This window comes from Primulina huaijiensis, chromosome 17 (genome assembly GCF_012295235.1).
Source record: "Primulina huaijiensis isolate GDHJ02 chromosome 17, ASM1229523v2, whole genome shotgun sequence".
Lineage (NCBI taxonomy): Eukaryota > Viridiplantae > Streptophyta > Magnoliopsida > Lamiales > Gesneriaceae > Primulina > Primulina huaijiensis.
Window position 1 is genome coordinate 8,681,046 of NC_133322.1, and position 26,172 is coordinate 8,707,217.

Consider the following 26,172-nt stretch of genomic DNA (forward strand, 5'->3'; position numbering starts at 1 on the left):
CACGCGACCTTGTTATGGACAATTAGTGATTTTCCCGCATACTCAATGTTGTCGGGATGGAGCACTGCTGGTAAGTTAGCATGTCAACATTGCATGGACGAGTCTGATGCATTTACATTAGCTCGAAGTGGAAAGACATCCTGGTTTGATAACCATCGTAAGTTTTTATCTCATGGCCATCTTTTTAGAAGAAATAAGAAATCTTTCACAAAGAATTGGGAGGTGACAAAACATCCACCACAAATTAAGTCAGGAGAGGAAATCATTGAGGAAATAGAGAGCTATGGGTTGGTATTAGTAACTGAAATTGGTTCTGACAAATTAAATAAAGAAATTGTCAAGATGTGCAAATGTGGTTGGAGGAAAAAGAGCATATTCTGGGAATTGCCATATTGGAAGGATCTGCTTATTAGACATAATTTGGACGTGATGCATGTTGAAAAGAATTTTTTTGATAATATTTTCAATACTGTGATGAATGTTTCGGGAAGAACGAAAGACACATCAAAGTCCCGTGAGGAATTGAAAGAATGGTGTTGCAAACCAGAGTTGCACCAGGATGAAACATCCAAAAAATTTCCAAAGGCTTGTTACACATTGAAAAAAGAAAGCAAGCAAGCATTGTGTAGTTGGTTGAAAGACATCAAATTCTCTGATGGATATGCCTCAAATATGTCTCGATGTGTGGATATGAACAAATTGAAAATATTTGGAATGAAGAGTCATGATTGTCATGTATTCATGCAAAGACTTATTCCAATAGCCTTCCATGATCTACTTCCCAATAATGTTTGGCAGGCACTTACTGAATTGAGTATGTTCTTCAGAGATTTGACGTCGAGGGTCATTACAACAGCTGACATGGTTCGCTTAGAGACCATCATTCCTCTTGTACTTTGTAAACTTGAGCGCATATTTCCACTGAGCTTTTTTGATTCAATGGAGCATCTCTCTATTCATTTAGCTTATGAGGCACGACTAGCTGGTCCTGTTCAGTATAGATGGATGTACCCATTTGAACGTTTTTTGAGGAGGCTAAAAAATAATATTCGTAATAAAGCAAAGGTTGAGGGGTCAATATGTAATGCTTATTTGGTTGAAGAAGCATCTTCTTTCTCTGCATATTATTTTGCTGACAGTGTGAAGACTAGACATCATAAGTGTCCTCGAAATTCTGATGATGCTCGACCGATAGACACAAACATGTTTTCAATTTTCAAATTCCCTGGTGGACCGATTGGTTCATATATTTTTAGATGGTTAGATGACAGAGAATACCATGCAGCAAGGACATACATTCTCCTCAACTGTGATGAGGTGAAACCTTTCATAAAATGAGTTAGATTCTACTTCATAAAATATTTATTTTTCTATTTTGTTTTGAAGTATCATTGTTGCTTAAAATTTTCATTTGTAGTATATACGAACAACAATTACGAAAAGAAAATCCAGCAATTCGACCTGATGAAGTGGACAAACAGTTGGATACAAATTTTGCATCATGGTTTGAAAGCCATGTAAGTGTTGATGTAATACAGTTTTGTTCGTTTATGTTAAGCTTATTTATTTTAGGTGAGATCTTACTTTTCAGGTGAAGGATCCAAATTCAAATGTACATGATGAAATGATAAAGGATTTTGCAAGTGGACCTCTTCATAACAAGAGAGTGTACTCGGGTTACTACGTTAATGGTTTTAAATTCCATGTGGCACTGCGTAATTCAACGACATTGACTAGTAATTCAGGTGTTTGTGTGAAAGGATCTAGCAACTTAACTGCTGAACTTGATTACTATGGTATGCTTGATGAAATCATCGAGGTGGAATATCCAGCTTTACCTATAAAGAGGATAGTATTATTCAAATGTTCATGGTATGATCCGACGCCCAGGATTGGTACTAGAGTACATTCTAACTACAAGTAATATCCAACGATAAGAAGAGGACCTAGTGAATGGATGGCAATTTGTAAAATGAAGGCTCGATCAACCATAAAAATGCCAACTTCCCTCACGCATGAGGACCACGATGCCTTTCAAAATGAGGAAGCGGGGGGACATTCACTTGATTCACAAATTCAAACTACATCACAGTTACTTATAGATGTAAATGTTACTTATGAGGAATTAGATGATGAAGATGTCTATCGATGATGAAATTGATGTAGTAAAAGAGTCAGACCATGATAACTTGGAAATTAATGATGATTATGATACAGATTATGATGAAGATTGAATTGTATTGAGAACTATGATATCTAACAACTTTCATATTAAAAGACCATGATATATATTTTTTATGTGATTGAGTAATATTTCAAAATTGTTTGTGTTACGATTTGATTTTGCAGACATCATCATGGTTGACATTGCAGAAGAAGAAGTTGGTGATCGGATTGAGCTCAGATAAGTATTTTATTATCTTTAAATTTTATAATATTCAATCAATTTTCATTTTTTTTAATAAGCAATAAGTATTTTATTATCTTTAAATTTTATAATATTCAATCAATTTTCATTTTTTTTCCTGTTTTAAATATTGATGAATTTTTCATTGCAGTTTTGTTCCTCATGGACATAGGGTTTCTGCATATATCACTTCTAAGTTCAAACTACGACAGTATGCATCTGGCCATACATGGGGACATTTAGATGAAGATGGAAAAGATTTTTACTACAAAGAGTTTTTGGTAAGAAGTTTTCTACTAATAATAATAGTAGAAACAATAATTATGTTTTTTGTTTCTGTTGGTTTAAATTTTGCAGAAGATGTATACATGACAACCTGGGAAAGAGGAAAATTTAAGCCAACATGGAATTTGTATTGTCAAGAGCTATACAAAAAACTGTTGCACAAATGGANTGTTAATATTACAAACTTAGCATATTAGAACTTGTTTGTGCAGGAAGCGGATTTAAAGCGAAAAATTGATTGTTGGGAGGTGTTTCAAATTACACATCGTCACAAGGATGGAACATTTGTCGATGCACGATCTCAAGCTATAGATGTAAGTATTAAAAAGTTATTAGTAAATAATATAGTTCCACCATTTTCAATGCTTGAGTGCTAAAAACTCATCTTTTTTCTGTTGGATTTAATTTTACTTGCTGAAATATTTTTCTTTGACATAGGATAATATGACCACAAAAATTTCCGAGATATCTCAAGCTATTACAGAGGGGGAGGAACCACATACTCCATCACAAGATGCCATAAACGACACATATTATGAGGTTGTTGGAGGGATGAAGAAAAGATGCATTTATGGACTTGGCTCCCAAGCAAAAGTTGCCTTTTCTCATGCGACGTCTGCTTCCACAAGAAGAGTTCGTCCAAGTAGCTCATGTGTTGAGATACAAGAGTTGAGAGCAGAGAATGCAGATTTGAAGACTCGAGTTATTGAATTGGAGGAAAAGATGCGTGAATTCATGGCTCGTGTGGTGTTTTCGCAAACACTAGAACCTCCTTCAGCTTTTCCAGACTTTTCTTCACCTATTATAGATTCTGATGAGACTCAAGCTCCTTAAACACCGTCCTAGTACTTAAAGTTTGAGTTTCGATTGGATTGACATGTAAAAGTTTTGAAGTGGTTGAACATTTTGTAGAATGAATTGACATTTGTTTGGGATATTTGACACTTGAATAGTTGGTATAAATATTAGTGTTGATTTTGTTGTTGATAAGTTGTGGCTTGGAATAGTTGTATTGATGTTAATACTGTGTTGTGTTTTTTGGATGGTTATATTGATTGATTATGCATATTGTGTTGTGTTTGGATTGGTGTAAATAACAGAAGCTGGAGGCGAAAAACAATATCTAATTTAGAGATCGATTTATTGAATTCAGTCTCTAACGTAGAGACTGATTGTGTTGCATCGATCTCTCATATAGCGACTGAATAATGAATCGGTCTCTATATTAGAGACTGACTTGAATTAGTCGGTATCTAAAGTAGAAACCACATATATAATATCGGTCTCTATTTTAGAGACCAATAACGTAAATGTGGTCTCGAATTTAGAGACCGAATAATTGTATCGGTCTCTCACAATTAGCGACCAAGGTTATTGATACCAACTAATTCGGTCGCTAATCGGTCTCTATTTTGCTGTAGAGACCGATTAGAGACCGATTTTGTCGGTCTCTAATTTGTGGTTTTCTTGTAGTGACGTCAACCGCGGCACAGCAACTTCTCAAGACAATGCTTGTGGAAGACATGGCAACATTTGCTTAGCTCCCACACCTTGTTATTCCTCCTCAACATGTTCAAACATACGACGCAAGATATTTCGAGGATACCGCCACATTTGCGGCAAGGAATTCGAAAATGCGATCAAGAGATTTCGAGCCAAGAAGAGCAGCCATCTTGTTACTGCAAAAAATGAGAGATGCTTTGCACACCATAGATTGATCAGAAACAAACATTGGAACAGCTCCTGTTGAAAATCTTTCAAAAGTTAGCACACAATGTTGGGGAATTACACCCGAAACGATGCCGACCACGATGATAATATAGTACCCAAAAATTACGGAATAAAATAACCAAAAAGAATACAAATATTTACGTGGTTCACCCAGTATAGGCTACGTCCACGGAGCACTGCAACTTTTATCACTGGAAGAAATATTACAACAAGTGTATACACCAATACACTCAATATTTCTCACTCCCAACCCGAGTATACCGAGAAAATAATTTCTCTAACTCACACAAGAGAATTCCAGCACTAAAGAAAAAAATATACTTTTTTTTTCTATGCACTCTCTTTTTATCAAAGCTGAAAAGCTTTTGATTATGGGATACTAAAAGCAAACAAGGAAGACTCAATATATAACAAAATTCTTAAGCCAACATTGAAAGAATCCCGATGTAGGATTTCAATTTGCTGAATTTTTATTCTGCGTGGGCTCCACTTTACCTAATATTTCTCCCACTTGAAGACTTGATATCAATCATGTCTTCACACTATCATTGCAGCAGCTCATATATCTCCATTTATACTTGCAATCCAGCTGAAGTTGAACACAACTTCAGTTTGTCAATGGTTACCGTCTTCGTGAGCATATCAGCTGGATTTTTACTTCTAGAAATCTTCTCCAGCATCAAAACTCCATCTTCCAGCACTGATATGATGAAATGGTACCTAACCTGTATATGATTTGTTCTCGCATGATAAACAGGATTTTTCGCTAAATGAATAGCACTCTGACTGTCACAGTGTAATGTGCTATCTTCAAGCTTCTGACCTAATTCTTCCAGAAAGGATCTCAACCATATCATCTATTTGCTAGATTCTGTTACCGCAACATACTCAGCCTCAGTAGTTGAAAGCGCAACTATGTTTTGCAGTTTAGACACCCAGCTTACGACCGTACCACCTAATGTGAACACATATCCTGTGAGGCCCGGGGCCGAAGAGGGCGGGGTGTGATCACCGGTGCCATGAGGTTGCACGGACAATGAGCGGCTCCTGGCAGGCTTTTAGGCGGAGGAAACATGAATGAACCGATCTTACACTGGAAAGAGGGAGATTCCGAAACTGTTCAATGTAATGGACTGTACAATTGAAGAGAACTTAAAAGATTTGATATATACTACTCATACCAATAAGGTGCATCTTCTTTTCGGTAGCTCATCACATAAAAACTCCAAAGTTAAGCGTGCTTGACTTGGGGCAATTCTTGGATGGGTGACCTCTTGGGAAGTTTCCTAGGGTGCGTGTGAGTGAGGACATAAGCACGCTGGAAAGATTCGTATTGGTACAGTGAGAACAGTCGTCAAATCTGGGGCGTTACATATCCAGTAGGTACTTTTTCTGCCATCAAGGTCACCACCATGTTGGCATCGACAAAACCTTGTAAGCCTAAATTTGATCTTCTAAAGCATAAAGATAAACTAGCAGTACCTTTCAAATACCTCATAATCCATTTAACTGCTTCCCAGTTTTGCTTTCCTGGATTACTCATAAACCTGCTCACAACTCCCACTGCATGTGCTGTCTGGTCTTGTACACACTATTGCATACATGAGGCTTCCGACAGCAAAAGCATAAGGAACCTTATTCATATAAGCATGCTCCTGCTCTGTCGATGGTGATTGTGCTTTGGTTAGTTTGAAATGACTAGCCAAAGGAGTACTCACAGATTTAGCTTCATCCATATTAATTCTGCTAAGCACCTTTTTCACGTACTCTTCTTGAGATAACTTCAAAAATCCATTCACCCGGTCTCTAAAGATCCTCATTCCAAGGATTTGCTTTACAGCACCCAAATCCTTCATGGAAAATTTCTTTGATAAATCTTTCTTGAGTTTATCAATTTCTTCCAGACAAGCTCCAGTTATCAGCATATCATCTACATATAGCAGTAGTATGATATAAGAACCGTCAAATTTTTTTACGTAACAGCAGTGATCAGCTTGACACCTTAGGAAACCATTTTCACTCATGAATCCATCAAACTTCTTGTACCACTGTCTTGGAGCTTGTTTGAGACCGTACAAGCTCTTATGAAGTTTGCACACCATTTTCTCTTTTTCCCGTACTTCAAATCCCTGTGGCTGCTCCATATAAATTTCTTCATCTAGGTCACCGTGAAGAAACGCAGTCTTTACATCCAACTGCTCCAAATGTAAGTCTTCCTTCGCCACTAGTCGAAGTACAATCCTGATAGTGGTTAATTTAACCACCAGAGAGAAAATCTCGGTGTAATCAATTCCTTCCCGTTGTTGGAAGCCTTTTACAACAAGTCTTGCCTTGTACCGCTTGCTACCATCATGCTCTTCTTTTAACCGGTACACCTACTTGCTATGTAACGTCTTTTTGCCTTGCAGAAGTTCTGTCAACTCCCACGTCTAATTGGATGACAGTGAATCCATCTCATCTTCCATGGCCAACACCCACTTGGTTGAATCATCATTTTGCATTGCCTCTTCATAGGTCTCCGGTGCACCTTTGTCTGCCAGCAAAATATAGTGAAGTGCAGGGGAGTATCTATCAGGTGGTCTAATGGTTCTCAAAGATCTCCTGAGTTCAATCAGCGGAGTTTGTGGGTCATCATCTTGTGCATTCTTCTTCATCTTCCTGGTTACTGATTTTCGATTCATTCACATGAATATATGTCAATGGCACTTCATCAGTCTTCTTGTCTTCAGGACATTCATCTCTAGCTCCACTGTCTTACTTTTCCTTGTACAGAAGTTGCTCATTAAAGTTTACATCTCTACTCCGAATGATCTTCTGATTTTGGTCATCCCCGAAATGATAACAAAACTCATTATCTCCATAAAAAATAAAGAAGCACTTCTTTGATTTCGGATTAAGTTTTGTTCTACTTGCTGAATCAATATGAACATAGGATAGACATCCAAACACTTTCAAGAAAGAAATGTTTACTTCTTTGCCGCTTCAAACCTCTTCGGCTATTTTGTAGTCCAGTGGTACCGAAGGTCCTCTGTTGATCAAATATGCTGCAGTGTTAACAACATCAGCCCAGAATGATTTTTGTTAGAGTAGGTGCCCGTCGAGCCAAGTGTTGGCCGAGTGTTCACAATGAAACTCTATGTATAAACGATCTTTATTTTAATAATATTTGAAATTATTGTTTTGGCACATCTTTATCTGTATACCCATGCTAGTTGCATAGATAAAGTCCTTGAATATACAAATAGTAGAAAGAATATGAGATGCTCATATGATGAGTATCATGAAACTCATATATGGAATATTGTATATTCTAAACAGTTCCTAGTCGATTCATCCGTCGCTAAGAAGGATATAAGCCGCTCGGGTTTGAGACTAGTATCTGCGATATGAGTACCATGTTTAATATGTAGGGGACATTGTGATGTCCAAGCATGCAGATAGGTGCTCCTGGTAGAGTGCACTGAACAACCCTCCATAAGGGACTTTCCAAGTGGTTTTCACTTATCGAGTGGAAATGTCCTAGTTTATGGTTGTACACCATTAGTCTTTATGACCCGGGACAACATTGAGACTCTATGTGCTAGCATTGCACTTTGACTTGTTTGTCGACTCATAAGGGGTCATCATGTGGCAAGGTTGTGTGTTTTGTCGAAACATATAGGAGTCGATGCATTGTAGTCGGGGATTCACCGCTTACCTTCGGGTATGGATATTGTAGAACCAGTCACACCCCATGTCCGAAGCGTCAGTGACATCCGGCATTGTTTAACAACTACTTGAAAACAATTAAGCCTTGTATCGAATTGCCAAAAACCAGTCTTTTTTCATAAATAAAACATTGTCTTTACAATGACAATAGAACAACAATTACATCAGAGTTTTGCGGAAACGAAACAGAAAAAAAGAATAAAAATCTCAATTCTTGGGTTTGACTTTCGATCAGCATCCCCAGAACGCTTCCTGCTCCTCCTCATTCATCTGTTCTTCATTTTTATCTGAAATTTGTAAGGGGTGAGTGTTTTGGAAAATAGTCAGCAAGTGGGGGGTCGATCGATTTCCGAAGATACATATAGAACTTAATCTTTAAAACATTTCTTTAACAGACTTTCAAAACTTATTTCTTTTAACTTACAGAAACGAATCGAATATGAGACAGAAGTTAACAGATGATTCAGAGAATTTCAGAAACAAATAAGATCATTTCAGAACAGACAAAACACTGTTACTCATCTCATTTCCATGGTCAATTGTCCCCAATATGTTAGTCCTCTAAGAGATGAGGCCAGAACATGGTTTTATGCCCACCGATGGGGGCCAGACAGAACATGGTTTTATACCCACCAATGGGGGCCAGACGAACATGGTTTTATACCCAACAATGGGGACCAGACAGAATTACAATTCTCGTCCCATTTCAAATTCGAATCGTAACAGTGCGACACAGAGTTCAGACTTATCAGACAGAACTTATCAGAGTTCATATATTAGAATTTCAGACGGATTCAGCGGAATCAAAGAATTTCGAAACATAGAAGAAAACACATAATAGATCGAAATTTTAAAAGACGGACATCATGCTTTTTTGAAAACGAAGACACACATACATGCATGTCATAACTTATATATGCAAGTTTTAAAGTACAAACGAATATACATATCAATAACCCACTTGCAGTATTATGAAGGTAGAACCGAAATTTGTAGATGTTGACACGAAGTTTCCTCTCGGATTTCGGGCAGCACTTCGACTTATAATTTGAACAGAACACTCTTATTATTTCAGCAGCACTTCGACGTGAATTTTTGATCGGCTGCACTGCAAGAACTTCCCTTTCCTTGCTCTCCTATGACCGAAACTTGAGGTGTATTTTTGGTGTGCTTTTCCATCAACATGTGAGTGATATTTATAGTTGCAAATATGGCTTTTCATCCCCCCCCCATTGGTCGACCACTTGGGCTCCAAGAAAGGATTTTAATGTGATCATTATGGTGGTCAAAGTAATGCCAAGCACCAAGAGTCATTCCTTGCACCATAAATGTGTCCTGGTCTCCTAGCTCCTCCCTAAGCTCTTACATGGATTATCTCATCGGTCATTTCTTGCATACTTAATTTGCCTTAACCTTTAGCTCATTCATTAGCTTCTTTCTTGGTTATCTCAAAGGTCATTTCTTGCACTTTTAAATTGTCCAAGCCTTTAGCTCATCTTTTAGCTCCCTTTTTGGTCCTGTTAGACAAGCTTGGTTGAGCTGCTTTGAGCTGAAAGATCGAGTCCTTAAGCTGGGGTTTTACTCTTCCAGTGATAACTCTTCGATAGATGCGATTACTTGCAGCTTGGCCTCCCGTTGAGTTAGTCTCCGAGATTTGAAGCCATTTCCTCGAGTTAAGTTAGCTGAAATCTAAGTTCATATTTAATTTCTATAGTTAGAATGAAAATTGTTGAGCTTAGAGCTTCGTTTAAGCTAAATTTTAAGTTTGTATTTCTTACGTGATTTGCTTCGGATCGAATTTTCCAGGTTCTCACATCCCTCCCTCTTTATTGAAAGTTTCGTCCCCGAAACTTGGATCAGCTTAAGCTTTTGAATAAATGAGGATATTGCGAGCGCATTTTCTCTTCAAGTTTCCGAGTGGCCTCCCTTTCAGTATGATTTGACCACTGTACTTTGACATATGGGATTGTCCGGTGCCTCAACACTTAGTCTTTTGTGTCCACTATTTGGATAGAGACTTCTTCATATTTGAGTTCTTCGTTAAGTTGTCCTTCAATCATCAGTGGAGCGACTTTGAGTACATGACTGGGGTCTGGGACATATTTCCTCAGTTGCGAGATGTGAAAAACGTTGTGAATCCTGTACATTTCAGGTGGCAAAGCTAGACGGTAGGCTAAGGTTCCCACCTTTTCCAATATCTCGAACGGTCCTACATATTTCGGGTTTAACTTTCCGGATTTGCTGAACCAAACCACACCTTTCATTGGAGAAACCTTGACATAAGCTTTTTCACCAATCTCCAATTCCAACGGTCTTCTCTTCAAATCAGCCCAACTTTTTTGTCTATCTTGGGCTGCCTTGAGTCTTTTCCTGATTATGGCTACTTCGTCAACGGTTAATTGTACAAGCTCTGGTCCAGCAACAGCCTTTTCTCCGACTTCATCCCAGTATAGAGGCGACCTACACTTTCGGCCATGCAGAGCCTCATATGGAGCCATCTCGATGTTACTGTGATAGATGTTGTTATAGGCGAATTCTATCAGGGGTAATTGTTCACTCCAATTTCCAGTAAAATCTAGAGCACATGCCCTCAGCATGTCCTCGAGGGTTTCAATTGTTCTCTCGGTTTGGCCATCAGTTTGTGGATGATAAGCCGTACTGAGAGTTACTTTGGTTCCCATGGCCTTCTGAAAACTTTTCCAAAATCTTGATACAAATCTTGGGTCTCTGTCAGACAGTATACTTACTGGGACTCTGTGTAGTCTTACTATACTGTCCATATATAAGGTAGCTAACTTTTCCAAGTTGTAATTCATCCGTACTGGCAAGAAATGTGCAGACTTGGTCAACCTGTCAATGATTACCCAAATTCCATCGTGACCCTACCTTGATCTTGGTAGTCCTACTACAAATCCATGGAAATGTTATCCCACTTCCATTTTTGTATATCCAATGGCTGTAAAAGTCCTCCAGGCCGTTGGTGTTCTGCCTTGACTTGTTGACAGGTCAGACATTTGGAAACAAAGACAGCTACGTATTTCTTCATTCCGTTCCACCAGTAACTATTTTTTAGGTCTCTGTACATTTTGGTGCTTCCTGGATGTACTGAAAATCTTGATTTATGTGCCTCGGTCATTACCTCTTCTCGAATTCCATCGATATCGGGCACATACAACCGTCCTTTCATCCAAAGGATACCATTCTCATCCATTTGAAACTCTGGAACCTTTCCTCTTGGATCTGTTTTATTTAATTTTAATTATAGAGGTGTCTTGACTCTGCTTTAATTTAATGGTTTCCCGAAGTCCTGGTTGCGCCGATAGTGAAGATAAACTCATGTTTCCAAAATTTCTTCGACTCAATGCATCTGCCACCTTATTCGCCTTACCCGGATGATAACTGCTTACCAAATCATAATCTTTTAGAAGTTCCATCCACCTTCTTTGCCTCATATTTAATTCTTTTTGGGTGAAAATGTACTTGAGGCTTTAGTGATCAGTAAAAACTTCACATTTCACTCCATAAAGGTAGTGCCTCAAGATTTCAAGCACAAATACCACTGCGGCTAATTCCAAGTCATGAGTGGGGTAATTTTTCTCATAAGGTTTTAGTTGTCGGGAGGCATAAGCAATTACCTGACCTTCTCGCATAAGTACACACCCTAATCCTCCTTTTGACGCATCACTATATATAGTGCAATTCTTACCATCCTCGGGAAGAATTAGTACTGGTGTGGATGCAAGTTTTGTCTTTAGGGTTTCAAAACTTCTTTCACATGCCTCATTCCAAATGAATTTCGAATTCTTTTGAGTAAGTTTGGTGAGTGGGATGGCTATCGAAGAAAATCTTTCCACAAATTTTCTATAGTAGCCAGCTAAACCAAGAAAGCTTCTTACTTCGGTCACTGTTTTAGGTTGTGGCCAATCCTTGATAGCCTCTACCTTCTTAGGGTCTACTGACACCCCAAATTCAGAAATTATACGTCCTTGGAACGCCAAACTTTTCAGCCAGAATTCACACTTCTTGAATTTGGCATATAGTTCCTTTTCTCTCAGTGTTTGCAACGTGAGACGCAAATGTTCTCGGTGTTCTTCCTCACTTGGTGAGTATACCAAGATATCATCAATAAAAACAACCACAAACTTGTCGAGGTATGCTTTGACGATTCATCAGGTCCATGAATGCTGCAGTAGCATTTGTTAGACCAAAAGGCATTACTGTAAATTCGTAATGTCCATATCTCATCCTAAAAGTAGTTTTAGGGATATCCTCAGTTTTGACTTTCAGTTGATGATAACCAGATCTTAGATCTAGTTTTGAGAAAACTTTGGCTCCCTTTAGATGATAAAAAAGATCGCCTAATCTTGGGAGTGGGTATTTATTCTTTATGGTGATCTTGTTTAACTCCCGGTAGTCAATACATAGCCTCATACTTCCGTCCTTTTTCTTTACGAACAGCACTGGGGCTCCCCACGGAGATGCACTAGGGCGAATCTGCTTCTTGTCCAGTAATTCCTGAAGTTGCTCCTTTAACTCTTTTAATTCAGCTGGAGCCATTCGGTATAGCGCCTTTGAGATTGGTGCAGCACCAGGGACCAAATTGATTTAAAATTCTACTTCCCCAGCGGGTATCTCTCCCGGTAATTCCTCTGGGAAAACATCTTGAAATTCTTGAACAATTGGTATATCCTTCAACTTTGGGACTTCTTCTTCTTTGATCTCAGTGATCATCGTCAGATAAATTTCTTCTCCTCCTTTTATGGCCTTCCAGGCTTGTGAGGCGGATAATAGAGATTTTCTTTCCTTGGATTTTCCGTGGTATATGACTTCTTCTTTAGTCGGAGTCTGAAGTCTAATTTCTTTCTTTTGACAGTCCACCATGGCATGGTTTTTAGCTAACCAGTCCATTCCAAGGATGATGTCAAACTCAACCATATTGAGTTGAATCAATTCCACTTCAAAAGTGTGTTTGCTGATACCAATTTTACAGTTTCGATACACTTTGTGTGTCTCAACTATTTTACTCGCCGGTGTTGCCACTCTTAATGGTTCATTAAGAGTATCATGTTCAAGTTTAAGTTTCCTAGTAAATATTCTAGACACAAACGAGTGTGTAGCACCACAATCAAACAAGGTATATGCAGGCATTTCATTGAGTAAAATAGTACCTGCCACCACTTCATTGGTGTTATCAGCTTCCTCCTGAGTTATTGCGTACACCCGCGCATTAATTTTGTTTTCCTTCGGTTTGATGGGTCCTGTCCCTTTGTCTTTGTTGTTTGGGCAGTCCTTAATCCGGTGACCCACTTTACCGCATTTGAAACACGCACCTGTTTTCCGATAACATTCTCCAATGTGCTTCTGTCGGCATGTATCGCATCACTTTCCTTCGATATTGCCAGCACTGTTGAAATTTACTCTTGGAGGTCCACTTGAATGATTTGGCTTCTTGAATTTGGGACCATTTTGAGCAGATTGGCTGAACAATGGTCTCTTGTTCATATTTTCCTCTTCACGGCGCTTGATATCTGTTTCCGCGCTCATCGCCGCGCCCATCAGTTCAGCAAAATTATTCGGCTTGAATACCGCTAAAGCTGATTGAATCCGGCTGTTCAGTCCTTTATTAAAGCGATGCATTTTCAATGTTTCGTCAGACATGATTGTTGGAACATAAGTTCCCAGATCATTAAATCTTGAAGTGTATTCCATCACTGTCATGTCTGGGGTCTGCTTGAAGTTTTCAAATTCGTTCAACTTCTGCAGTCGAAACTTGGCTGGGTAGTATTGTTTCAAAAATTCTCTTTTGAAACTCTGCCATGTGATTTCTTCTACTTCAGCTACAGATGGTGACACAGTTTCCCACCACTTTTGTAACGACCCATTACAGGCCCAGTGGACTGCCCATACAGCCCACTGCCCCGATCGACCCAAGGCTATCCCGATCGTGGGCTCCCTCAAGGGGCCTTCTCCCTCACGGGCTTTCCCATGCCCCATTACTCATAGGACATCTCCAGCCCAGGCACTGGAGCTTGTACCTCCCCAGGAGTGGAACCCAAGACCTCCTGGCCATATAGATCTTGGCAGCAACCCTGGTACCAATTGAGCTAGTAATTGGTACCAGTACTCTTGATATCAATGTACTTATCCTCTAGGTCATGGGATCGAGTCCTGGGGAGGCAAAAGAAACCCCGTGGTAGGGAGGGGGATATCCTATGAGTAACCCGTACGACGCCTATGGAAAGCCCGTGAGGGAAAAGGCCCCTTGAGGGAGCCCAAGATCGGGATAGCCCATGGTCCATCTTCTGCTACTGCTGGATCGGTGCTTCCCATGAATTCAAGAGGATTCAGACGTCGAAAACGATCATACACATCAGTTTGAACAGGCCCTTGTCTGGGGATCATGGCTTGTGCATGTGCCTGCTCATGTGTAGTCCGTTGCATCTCCATTAATTGTTGTATCTGCTCCCCATGGACTTTCGCTTGTTGTTGGAGCAGCTGCGCAAAATCATCTATAGGTCGTGGTGCACTGCCCTCACCTTCGACCGCTAGGGCTTTGCCCTTAGATGACTCTCCTTCATGTACCTTACGTTTAGGTGGCATCGTCGCTTATCTTAACCTACATATAGATCACATAGACACATAACATAGCATAAACTATGGGATACAAAGATACTTACTTGCCGAGTTCTCCATGTGGATAAAGTGCAGTGTCTTCCCTGTCGAAGAACCGTGGGCTCTGATACCATTTAAAATGTCACACCCTTACTCTATACTTAGCATAATTACCATAATCAAAATAGGGTTTGAATGATATAACTGTAGTATAAAGCAAATCAAACAAGGTATAAAAATTTTGGCATGATGTCCCTACATTCTTGTAAAAACCAAAAACTCAACTCAAGCATCAACATCAACACATATATATAATCGTATTCTTACATACAAACATATTATGTATCATCATACACCTAGACATAAACATTGTAAAACTTGTTTCAAACCCTGACATATTTTCGTACAATACATATGCGGAAGCTATACAATAAGAAGTCCCGGTTCTTGTCGAGGTAAGGCACGTCACAAGCATCCATTGGCGAACCGGCATCCTACGTCTCTTCACTACATGATCCTGTAATACATGAGCTATGTGAGTTTATAAAACTCAATAAGTTGGCACTTGTACGTATCAATATGCATCGAAGGAACATACATATCAAGTCGTGACAACAATGAATCTTTAAACCATGTCATATCATAGCATATAGTCATGTTCATTTTTGTACTTGAGCCTCATTAGTTGACCTGTACTACCGTGCTTGCTTTATTATATAGCTACTACTGTGTTGGACGTCAGGGAGCAACCTTTGGCAACCCCACGCCCCATGAACATATATTGGCCAATAGGTTTGGTGGACTTAAAACCACCCATGATGTCAACAAGCTCTATATCATGTAAAAATCAATCCTTTTCTTTTCATGTTCCTGTTCATGTTCATAACATAGCACCCATCATCAATATTCATGAGTTTCTTACATATTTAATACATAACAATGGAATATGGTGCTATATTTTCATCAATAAGATACTAACAATGTACATATAGCAATAATCAATGGGAAGTATTTGAAATCATAATATTACTCATGTATTACTTCAAGAACATGCCAACTTACTGTCCAAGCATATGAATACTTGTTTGAAACGATGTTTGTTGTCCTTATGCTATCAAATACATCAATAAACCAATCACTATGTATTTACTAGGAGAAAATCACTCATTTATTGTCCTCAACATGTATAGAATCCAAAAGAGATGAAAACTTACACCTTTAGGAAGCTCTTGGGATGGATCACTAAGTTCTAACCTCAAAATGATGAAAGGAATGAAGAAGGGAACTTTGGAAGAAGATTTCTTGGTTTTTCTTTCGTGTCTTACTGTGAAGGGAAAGGAAAGAACTGATAAAATGGCTTAGAAAATCGATACTTATCTTTTCTCATGCAAGGCGGCACTAGGGCGGTCATTTTCTACCGCCCGAGCGCGGAATGTTCTGTAAAAATACTAGGCTTGAAATGCACCGGCGCTCGGGCGGTCATTTTCTACCGCTCGAGCGCCACCTGTTCTGTCTCTGCGCACTACTTCATCAAAGATTGCTCCAGAAATGTATCTTCCGTTCATAATCTGAAAACGTGGTAAACATGACAGTTGTAGCCCTATGTCTTGGCTTGAATCTCCAATTGGTGTCAGGTCGTTTGGAGGTCTGAGTAAAAAGTTATGCTCATTCTCCTAACATGTGTCAGTGAGGGAATGACGGTATACACGACACACTTCGGGGAACTTTTGGCTTGTCTTCCACAATGATTTGGACAAAACCCAAAACATGAAAGTTGTTGCATTGTATCTTAAATTTCTAATGGTTATGGCCTCACTCAATTTGGAACAATATTCAAATCATTATGCTAAAGCTCGTAAAAACTACCACAATTTCATCTCATTTCCTATCAACTTCATAACACTACTTCTACCCACACATCTTACTATAACTATTTAGACATATTTTCATTCTCAATACACCATGAACAATATAAAAGTCATGTTCAATCTCAATATTGATACCTCAATCAATATGTAAAACATAATGAGCTAAATAACTATTTATAATGACATAAACGTATTACTAATCATTTGTACGAGTAACTGGGCATTACAACTTTCGTGCTCTGTCTTCTAGAAACGGTGTTACAACTTCTACTCTCAATTTTTCAGACACTTCCAGTTGGTGTAGTTGGGATTCGACATTTTTGAGCCAGTTATCACTGACTTCCGGGTCTGGGTTTCCATCGAAAGTTGGAACTCGATTCCTTCTCAGAGATTCATAATGGTATTTAATTCCACGCGGTTGGGGTTCCGGTGGTGGCTGGATAGCGTTGGCAAGAGGGTTCACGATTCCTTGCAACGTGGCACCTACAATGGTAGCTATTGCCATCATATCTTCTTGACTGAGATTCACTCTCGGTGGTGGTGGCGGATTTTCATTTTTGTTGGCGCCAAGAGGGTTACGGTTGTTTCGAGGTGCTCTGCCTGCCATTTCCTATAAACATGTATTTTATTAATTTATTTGCCATGATGTAAAATTAAAATAATTTCATAAATTTTGGAAATTCATAAAATCAAAAAGTTTCAAAACAAAAGATTAATCAAATAATTCTAAATACAGTCGATGCCTAATCTAGAGTTCTCTCCCTACTCATCTATGACCTCACCGTCTCCTACTGCCTCATTAATCTCTTCTACTTCAATAGGATTTTCTTCTTGGTTAGCTTCAATTTCTTCCAAGAGTTCCTCCATATTGATCATGTTATTCTGTAGCTGATCAATATGATTTTGCAACTGTGTTGTGGTGGTCAAGGTTGTTTACTTGCTCTTGAAGCTCCTGTATTATCGATTGGCTTAATTTTTCATCGATTTCTTGTTCTTCGATCCGTTTCTCAAGACGGCGTTGTGTTTTGAGAAGGCTATCATCCCGGATTTGGAGTGTAAAAATACTATCTTGAGCTTTGTTTAACTCTTGCTTGGTGATCTCGTGACGACGTTACGACTCTTGATGATAGGCAGCATAACGTCTAACGTCCTCGCGTAGTCTCTTTTCTTCCTCTCTGGCTTCACGAAGATCCTCCATCATGCATACATTATTCCCATCCAACTGGCAGTTGTCTCTCTCAAGTTTTTTCATTTTTTTCTTTCAGTGTTTTAATTTCTGTCTCCTTTTCCTGAAGTTGTTTTTGAAGTTCATTTATAATGCTTTGAAGATCCATGTTTGTTTTCTTATAAAAAAATTACAATTTTACTGATAGTATACTCATCCAATTTTAAATATGCAATAAGATAATAAAAAGTTTCATTTCAAAATAATTCGGTACATAATATTTTATTAATCGCAATTTCACTACAATCCAGAAACTTTTATTAAAATCTTGATACTAATCTAGTATATCATCTCTCCTCTGTCGCTGTCGCTGTCACTGTCGTCTCCGGCCACCTCCATCGGTGCCTCCTCCTCCTCAGCCATGTTCTCTACCACTAGATGCAAGTAGTTGTTCTGGTCTTGAAGCTGATCCATGGTTCTGTGGAGCCTTGAAATGTACCGCTCTCGCTTGGCGCTAAATTCCTCCTGATGCTGACGAGCCTGAGTAGCACGTCCTCGCTCTATCTCCGCTCTCTCCAGCAAATCCTTGTTGAGTAAGGCTAAGTGCGCGATGCGAGCTGAATCAGTCGGCATCTGTAGAAGTTGGCTCTCAGCCAAGTCCAAGTGATGAGCTAATCATTTTATGTCAGTCTCAAGTATGTGCTTAATCTCACTTAGTTCTTGCTTTTCCAGTCTTTCCTTGGCCAGTTGCGCTTTCAAGGTCGCGATTTCCCTAGTCTGATTATCAATCGTGAGCTAACGCATACGAAGGGCAGCCTGAGCACTGGTACGTGGGGCAGCCATTTCCTAGAATAAGTGGAAGAAAATATCAGAATCGTATAAATGGTAGAAAGGCGCAAAAATAATAGAAACAAAGTTGTCGTGGAAAATTTTTGATTCTATGGATTTGCGGATCGATTGAAGGGATAGATTTTTGAAGTTGTTCAAAAATTTAGGGAAACAGATGGAAGTTGGACTCAGATTGGGATACACTAGGCTTTTGCCAAAATTTTACTTCGCCAAATTTTGGTTGTCAAAATCCCAGCAGGATTATGAACCTGGCAGCTCTGACATCACTTAAATGTCACGCCCCGTGTCCGAAGCGTCAGTGACATCCGGCATTGTTTAACAACTACTTGAAAACAATTAAGCCTCGTATCGAATTGCCAAAAACCAGTCTTTTTTCATAAATAAAACATTGTCTTTACAATGACAATAGAACAACAATTACATCAGAGTTTTCCGGAAACGAAACAGAAGAAAATAATAAAAATCTCAATTCTTAGGCTTGACTTTCGATCAGCATCCCCAGAACGTTTCCTGCTCCTCCTCATTCATCTGTTCTTCATTTTTATCTGAAATTTGTAAAGGGTGAGTGTTTTGAAAAACAGTCAGCAAGTGGGGGGTCGATCGATTTCCGAAGATACATATAGATCTTAATCTTTAAAACATTTCTTTAACAGACTTTCAAAAATTATTACTTTTAACTTACAGAAACGAATCGAATATGAGACAAAAGTTAACAGATGATTCAGAGAATTTCAGCAACAAATCAGATCATTTCAGAACAGACAAAACACTGTTACTCATCATTTCCATGGTCAAATTGTCCCCAATATGTTAGTCCTCTAAGGGGTGAGGCCACAACACGGTTTTATACCCACCGATGGGGGCAAGACAGAACATGGTTTTATACCCACCAATGGGGGCCAGACAGAATTACAATTCTCATCCCATTTCAAATTCGAATCGTAACAGTGCGACATAGAGTTCAGACTTCTCAGACAGAACTTATCAGAGTTTCATATATCAGAATTTCAGACGGATTCAGCGGAATCAAAGAATTTCGAAACATAGAAGAAAACACATAATCGATCAAAATTTTAAAAGACGGACATCATGCTTTTTCGAAAATGAAGACACACATTTTAAAGGCCTAAAAATCCGAGCTTGAAAAATTGCAGAAAATGTAAAAATTTTCTTTTTAAATAAATAAAATTGCCTCATTCATAATTGAACTGATAAATAAAGTTTGATGTTCAAAGTGTCAGCGGAATAAATTAACATTTTTCGAAACAACAGTTAAAAATTTATCCAACAATATATAAAAATGTCTGAGCAATCAAATAATAATAAATGCTGAACTGAGATCCTCGGGTCTTACTACTGCCGACTCGAGCAGGCTCACTGGTCCCCGCCCTCGATCCCGACATCATCATCAGCACCTACAACAATCAAGTTTAGTGAGTCTAAAGACTTTAACATGCATATATCGTAAATAACAAGTAGGTAAATAATAAGCTTGCATGCAAGTGAGGATATCATGTCACGAGGCATATCGTAAAAATAACGTGTCGTGATTAATTATAATACGTGCATAACTGAACTGAGAAATCATAAATGAAAATGGTTGCTTCTTGGAGCCCTGTCATGAAATAACTTGTAATAATTTTCTGGTGAGATTATGGTCTACGCAAGTGGTCCCTGAACTGAACTGAGCTGACCGGTAACTGGCGACCGGGTTTAATAATGTACGTCTGATCATACTACTGCCACAGTATACTGGGTGAAACAACTGAACTGACCGGTAACTGACGACCGGACCGGTAACTGGCGACCGGATTTAATAATAATAGTAAAGTGACCACAAGCAATATCGCATAAATCTCAAAATGAATATTTTTTTTTTGCACGTAATATAGTTAATTAACATAATTAAATATCCTGTAATAATTTGACTGATTGGATTGGATCGCTCCCAGGCTCGCTGTAACCTAAATGTGCCATGAAAAATATGCAATAGCTTTATAATGTCCAACTATGCAATTAAATCCGAAAATGCGACAATTACGTCCAACGACTCCGTATTTAATCATGACCCCGAACCAACCCAAACCAACACTGAACCATCATATAGTCATGATTAAAATACGTTTAGAATGATGAAATAATGCTCCAAAAATGGTGAGGGTCGAAATTTAGGTGAAATGGAGGCCAAAACATGAAACGCTCTTTCGATTGTCAATTTGGCACATCGCACCGTAAATTCTCGTACGACCTCAAAAATGATCCGAATCACAAACGGTCAAAAACATGACCTTCCTAACTTGATGAGGCACTGTCCAGTCCAAGGCCATAGGCTAAAAGCCAACCGAGAACTCGAAACACGCCTGAGAACAACAGCACCAATTGCTGTCAAATTACAGCAGCTGTGCAATCTCATTTCTTGTGTCGTTCTCGAGACTACCGGCCATTGGGGCTTGAATCACCGACCAGAGACTCTTAGAAACTTCCCAAGGAATGATTTGAACCATGGCTAAGGGCCCTAGGCCAGCCACAATTCTCAACATTCCAGCAAACATCAGAAAAGGTTCACCCGAGAGCACTCTACATGCGTGCGTGGTGTTGTGTTTCATTTGCTGTCTCGTATCGTTCCAGTGGCCATTTGATTGACAATGGCACGATCTAGACATCTAGGGGCATGGTATGAACCGTGGCTAAGGGCCATAGGCCAACCAAGATCCATACCATTCCACAAAAATCGAAACACAAGTGCTGTCAAAAACGAGAAAGCCAAAGGGGTGCTGGGTTGTTCTTGAGTATTTTGTAAAAACCGATTCACCATGGACCAAGCCACCAAAAGGGCAACTTAGTCACGTCTTATACATGCTAGGGAAGTGATCTAGCCATGGCCATAGGCCTTGTGGCAGCCATGATTGGATTCATTCCCTTCATGACAACAAAACTTGATTTTCGAAAACACAAATGGACCAAATGGGGAGTTGCTGTCATTTTCTTGCTTTCCACCAAGCATGGGTTTAAATGAAAGGACCAACATGGTCCTAATGCATCCTATTACATGTCTAGATGTCGCCTTGGGAGCCTGGTATCGATTCAATACCTGAAATCCACAAAACAAAGCAACCCGTGAAATGCATCATGAAAACCGAAAATCTGCATGCCTATTTTCTGAAATAATCTTGATGTATTTCGGTTTTTGGTTATCAAATATGATCATGCAATGTTAAATAATGATAATAGGACTTGATTGAAGAGTCAAGGAAAAATATATGCATGCCTGGTTTCGTTTGAAAGAAAAACGAAAGAATGAATCAATTCGGCATGGAGGAGGTGGAGCGCTTTCTTTCCTAGTTTCTTCACTCGATTTTTCTTCTTGATTTAAGCTATGCAACCCACGGTTTATACACTCTGATATGCTCTCAGAATTCGGTAGATAGGGGAGGAGAATATTGGTTATGGGAGTGAGGGAGATGGGTGCAAAATATAAGTAACAAATCAAGACCAAGTCTCCACCTTTTGAATTTTGAATTTTGGTTTGATATCAAATATTTGTTGGGTGTTTTGTTAGAGGAAATGACCGAATCCTACATGTTTTACAAGGCTAGGATGTTGGTTATTAATTAATTAATTAAGGGTGATTAATAATTAAAAGGTTAGCATGCTAAAATAACAAAGAATGGGTCAAAGGGTGAGTTGGCAAGGTATTGCTTAATATTCTAAGGTGGCCGAAATTTATAGATTAATTGGAGGGGAAATGTTGATTATTTAGTAAATTTATAACCTTTAAAAGCCTTACCTATCTTTTAAATAATTTAGTAAACTAACCCCTCAATTATGGAACTTAAATGAATTAATTTCCTACTCACCTCAAGTTGCTTAAATAATTCTCTAAACCTCCTTTTAACTTGAATTAACTTACTAGCTAGCTAAAATAAATCCTGGGAACGTTTTCTGAATCTTAAATTTTATCTCAAAGCTCCAACTCCAGTCCGGCCTCACTGAATTAACTGAAATGATAAAGTTAAACTACTACGTAAAATAATTAAATTTAAATACTCATGCAATAAAAATCATTTTAATTTAAATATTAGAATTATGCATGGCTTATACGTAGTCTAAGTTACGGGCTCTACAATCCTTCCCCCTTAAAAGAAATTTTGTCCTCGAAATTAAGACTCACCTAATAACTCGGGGTACCGACTCCTCATCTCTGATTCAGACTCCCACGTAGCTTCCTCCTCTGAATGGTTAAGCCACTTGACTTTCACTCGCTTAACCAGCTTGTTCCGAAGCTTCTTCTCCTGTCTGTCTAGGATCTGCACCGGTCTCTCCTCATAAGATAGGTTCAGAGTGAGCTGCAACGGCTCAAAATTCAGCACATGCGAAGGATTCGCCATATACTTCCTCAGCATAGAGACGTGGAACACATTGTGTACTCCGGCCAGATTCGGCGGAAGAGCAACACGATAAGCTAGCGTCCCAACTCTGTCAAGGAACTCAAATGGTCCAATAAATCTCGGACTAAGCTTCCCTTTCTTCCCGAATCTCATGACACCCTTCATAGGTGCCACCTTCGCAAAGACATGATCGCCGACTGCGAACTCTAACTCTCTCCTTCTCTGATCTGCATAGCCCTTCTGTCGACTCTGAGCAGTCCTCATTCTATCACGGATCCGGGCTACTACATCAACAGTTTGCTGAATAATCTCTATAGACGACTGAAAGCTGTTGTTATAGGTGAACTCTACCATTGGTAAGTTCGACTCCCAACTCCCTGAGAAATCAATGACGCAAGCTCGGAGAAGATCCTCCAAAATCTGAATGACTCGCTCTGACTGCCCATCTGTCTGCGAATGAAAAGCTGTGCTAAACAGCAACTTCGTCCCCATAGTCGAATGCAAACTCTTCCAAAACAAGGAAGTAAATCTGGGATCTCTGTCAGATACGATAGAAACTGGAATACCATGCAGTCAGACTATCTCTCGGATATACAACTCTGCATTATGCACCATGGTGAATGTCGTCTTACTAGGCAAGAAGTGCGTTGACTTGGTAAGACGATCTACAATCACCCATATGGCATTCGATCCTCTGGCTGACTTCGGCAATCCGGTCACAAAGTCCATGGTAACATTCTCCCACTTCCACTCGTGAATAGGAAGAGGCTTGAGCAACCCTGCTGGTCTCTGATGCTCTGTCTTCACTAACTGACAAGTCAGACACTTGGAAACAAACCGTCTGATGTCCTTCTTCATACCAGGCCACCAATACAATCGCTGCAGATCTTTGTACATCTTCGTACTCCCTGGATGAATAGAGTACGGCGACATATGGGCCTCTGATAAGATGTCTGATCGGATAGAATCACTGCTAGGAACCCATATCCTGTCTCGGTATCTCACTATACCATCACTAACTGAGTACAAGACACTGCCCTTGGCCTCATCTCTCTGCTTCCGCTTGGCCAACTGCTCATCTGCTGCCTGACCACTGCGAATACGGTACAAAAGGGAAGACTGAATGGTCAAGGTAGATAGACGAGGAACTCTACCTCGAGGATAAGTCTCAAGATCAAACCTCTGCATCTCAAACTGAAGAGGTCTCGAAACTGCCAAATGAGCCATCACTGCAACTTTTCTGCTCAGTGCATCTGTAACTACATTAGCCTTACCCGGGTGGTAGCTAATGTCACAATCGTAGTCTTTCACAAGCTCCAACCAACGCCTCAGACGCATGTTCAGCTCCTTCTGCGTAAAGAAATACTTGAGGCTCTTGTGGTCGGTAAGATATGGCACTTCTCCCCATACAGATAGTGCCTCCAAATCTTCAATGCAAAGACTACGGCGGCCAACTCTAGATCATGGGTAGGGTAGTTCTTCTCATGGTTTTCAACTGTCGAGAAGCATACGCTATCACCTTCCCATGCTGCATCAATACTGCGCCCAAACCGAGCTTCGAAGCATCGGTATATAGCACAAACTCACCGGGCCCTGACGGCATAGCCAAAACTGGTGCTGAGATAAGAGCTTGCTTCAATGTATCGAAGCTCTTCTGACACTCCTCGCTCAAAACAAATTTCACATTCTTCTTTGTCAGTGCTGTGAGTGGAACTGCAATCGAGGAGAATCCCTTGATGAACTTACGGTAATATCCTGCTAAGCCAAGAAAACTGCGGATCTCTGATGCATTCTGCGGCACAACCCAATCTCTGACTGCGGCAACTTTCGCTGGGTCTACCTCAATGCCACTGCTAGAAACAATGTGGCCTAAGAAAGCCACCTTCTTTAACCAGAATTCGGATTTACTGAACTTTGCGAATAATTTGTGCTTCTGCAATGTCTGCAACACTATGGTCAGATGCCTGCTGTGATCCTCCTGATTCTTGGAGTAGACAAAGATGTCGTCTATGAACACTATCACAAACTGGTCGAGGTACGGCTGAAATACGCGATTCATGAGATCCATGAAGATCGCTGGCGCATTCGTCAAACCAAACGGCATCACAAGGAACTCGTAGTGACCATAATGAGTCCTGAAAGCAGTCTTCGAAACATCGGCGTCTCTCACCCTCAACTGGTGATAACCTGAACGCAGATCTATCTTGGAGAAAATCGAAGCTCCCTGCAACTGGTCAAACAGATCCTCAATCCTCGGAAGTGGGTATTTATTCTTCACTGTACCCCTGTTCAACTCCCGGTAGTCAATACAAAGCCTCATCGAGCCATCCTTCTTCTTAACAAACAAGACTGGCGCGCCCCAAGGTGAGAAACTCGGGCGGATGAACTCCTTATCAAGAAGTTCCTGAATCTGCTTCTTAAGCTCTACCATCTCTGTCGGTGCCAGTCGGTACGATGCTTTCGAGATCAGAACCGTACCTGGCATAAGCTCGATAGAAAACTCCACTTCTCTCTCGGGTGGCATACCAGAGACGGCCTCAGGAAAAACATCTAAGAAGTCTCTAACAATCGGAACATCTGAAGCTGACTGACTGGGTGTCTCGGGGACAGATATAAAAGTTGCTAAAAATGCTCGACACCCTCTATGCATAAGCTTCCTAGCCTGGACATAAGGAATAATGCGCGGTAAAGGAAAGTACCTGTCCGGATCAAATAAGAACTGCGTCATCACAGGCGGTCGGACTAGAACAGATCTCCGCTGGAAGTCTATCAACACTCTGTTCCGCATTAGCCAATCCATCCCTAATATGATGTCAAACTCTAGCATCGGCAATACAATCAGATCCGCATAAACAAGGTTTCCATGTAGCTCAAGGTCTATGTCTCGGATCACATTTGTGGCTGCCATATCTTCTCCCGAAGGCAGTACTACTGAGTAGGCTACATCTAGCCCGATGGTCTTGATCTTGAGGAAATTAGCAAAGATCTCCGAAATGAATGAGTGGGTAGCCCCTGAATCTATCAGGGCTTTGGTAGATGAGCCAGCTATGAAAATTCTCCCTGAAAGTTCGGAACACTAAGCTGAACCCAAATAATCACAAGAGCTAAGCTTATAGACAAGCAAAGGTCACAGTTCTCTTAACTAAATCCCGAAAATAA

At 39.8% G+C, this 26,172-nt stretch overlaps 1 protein-coding gene across 1 annotated transcript; it reads left to right on the forward strand.

Annotated features, from left to right (window-relative positions):
- LOC140962242 (uncharacterized) lies at positions 1-1,914 on the forward strand. The gene is made up of 2 exons (XM_073421091.1): positions 1-1,517; positions 1,592-1,914. The coding sequence occupies exon 1, from the start codon at positions 46-48 to the stop codon at positions 1,336-1,338; it is 1,293 nt and encodes a 430-aa protein (XP_073277192.1). The 5' UTR covers positions 1-45; the 3' UTR covers positions 1,339-1,517; positions 1,592-1,914.
- Positions 1,915-26,172: the final 24,258 nt, after the last annotated feature.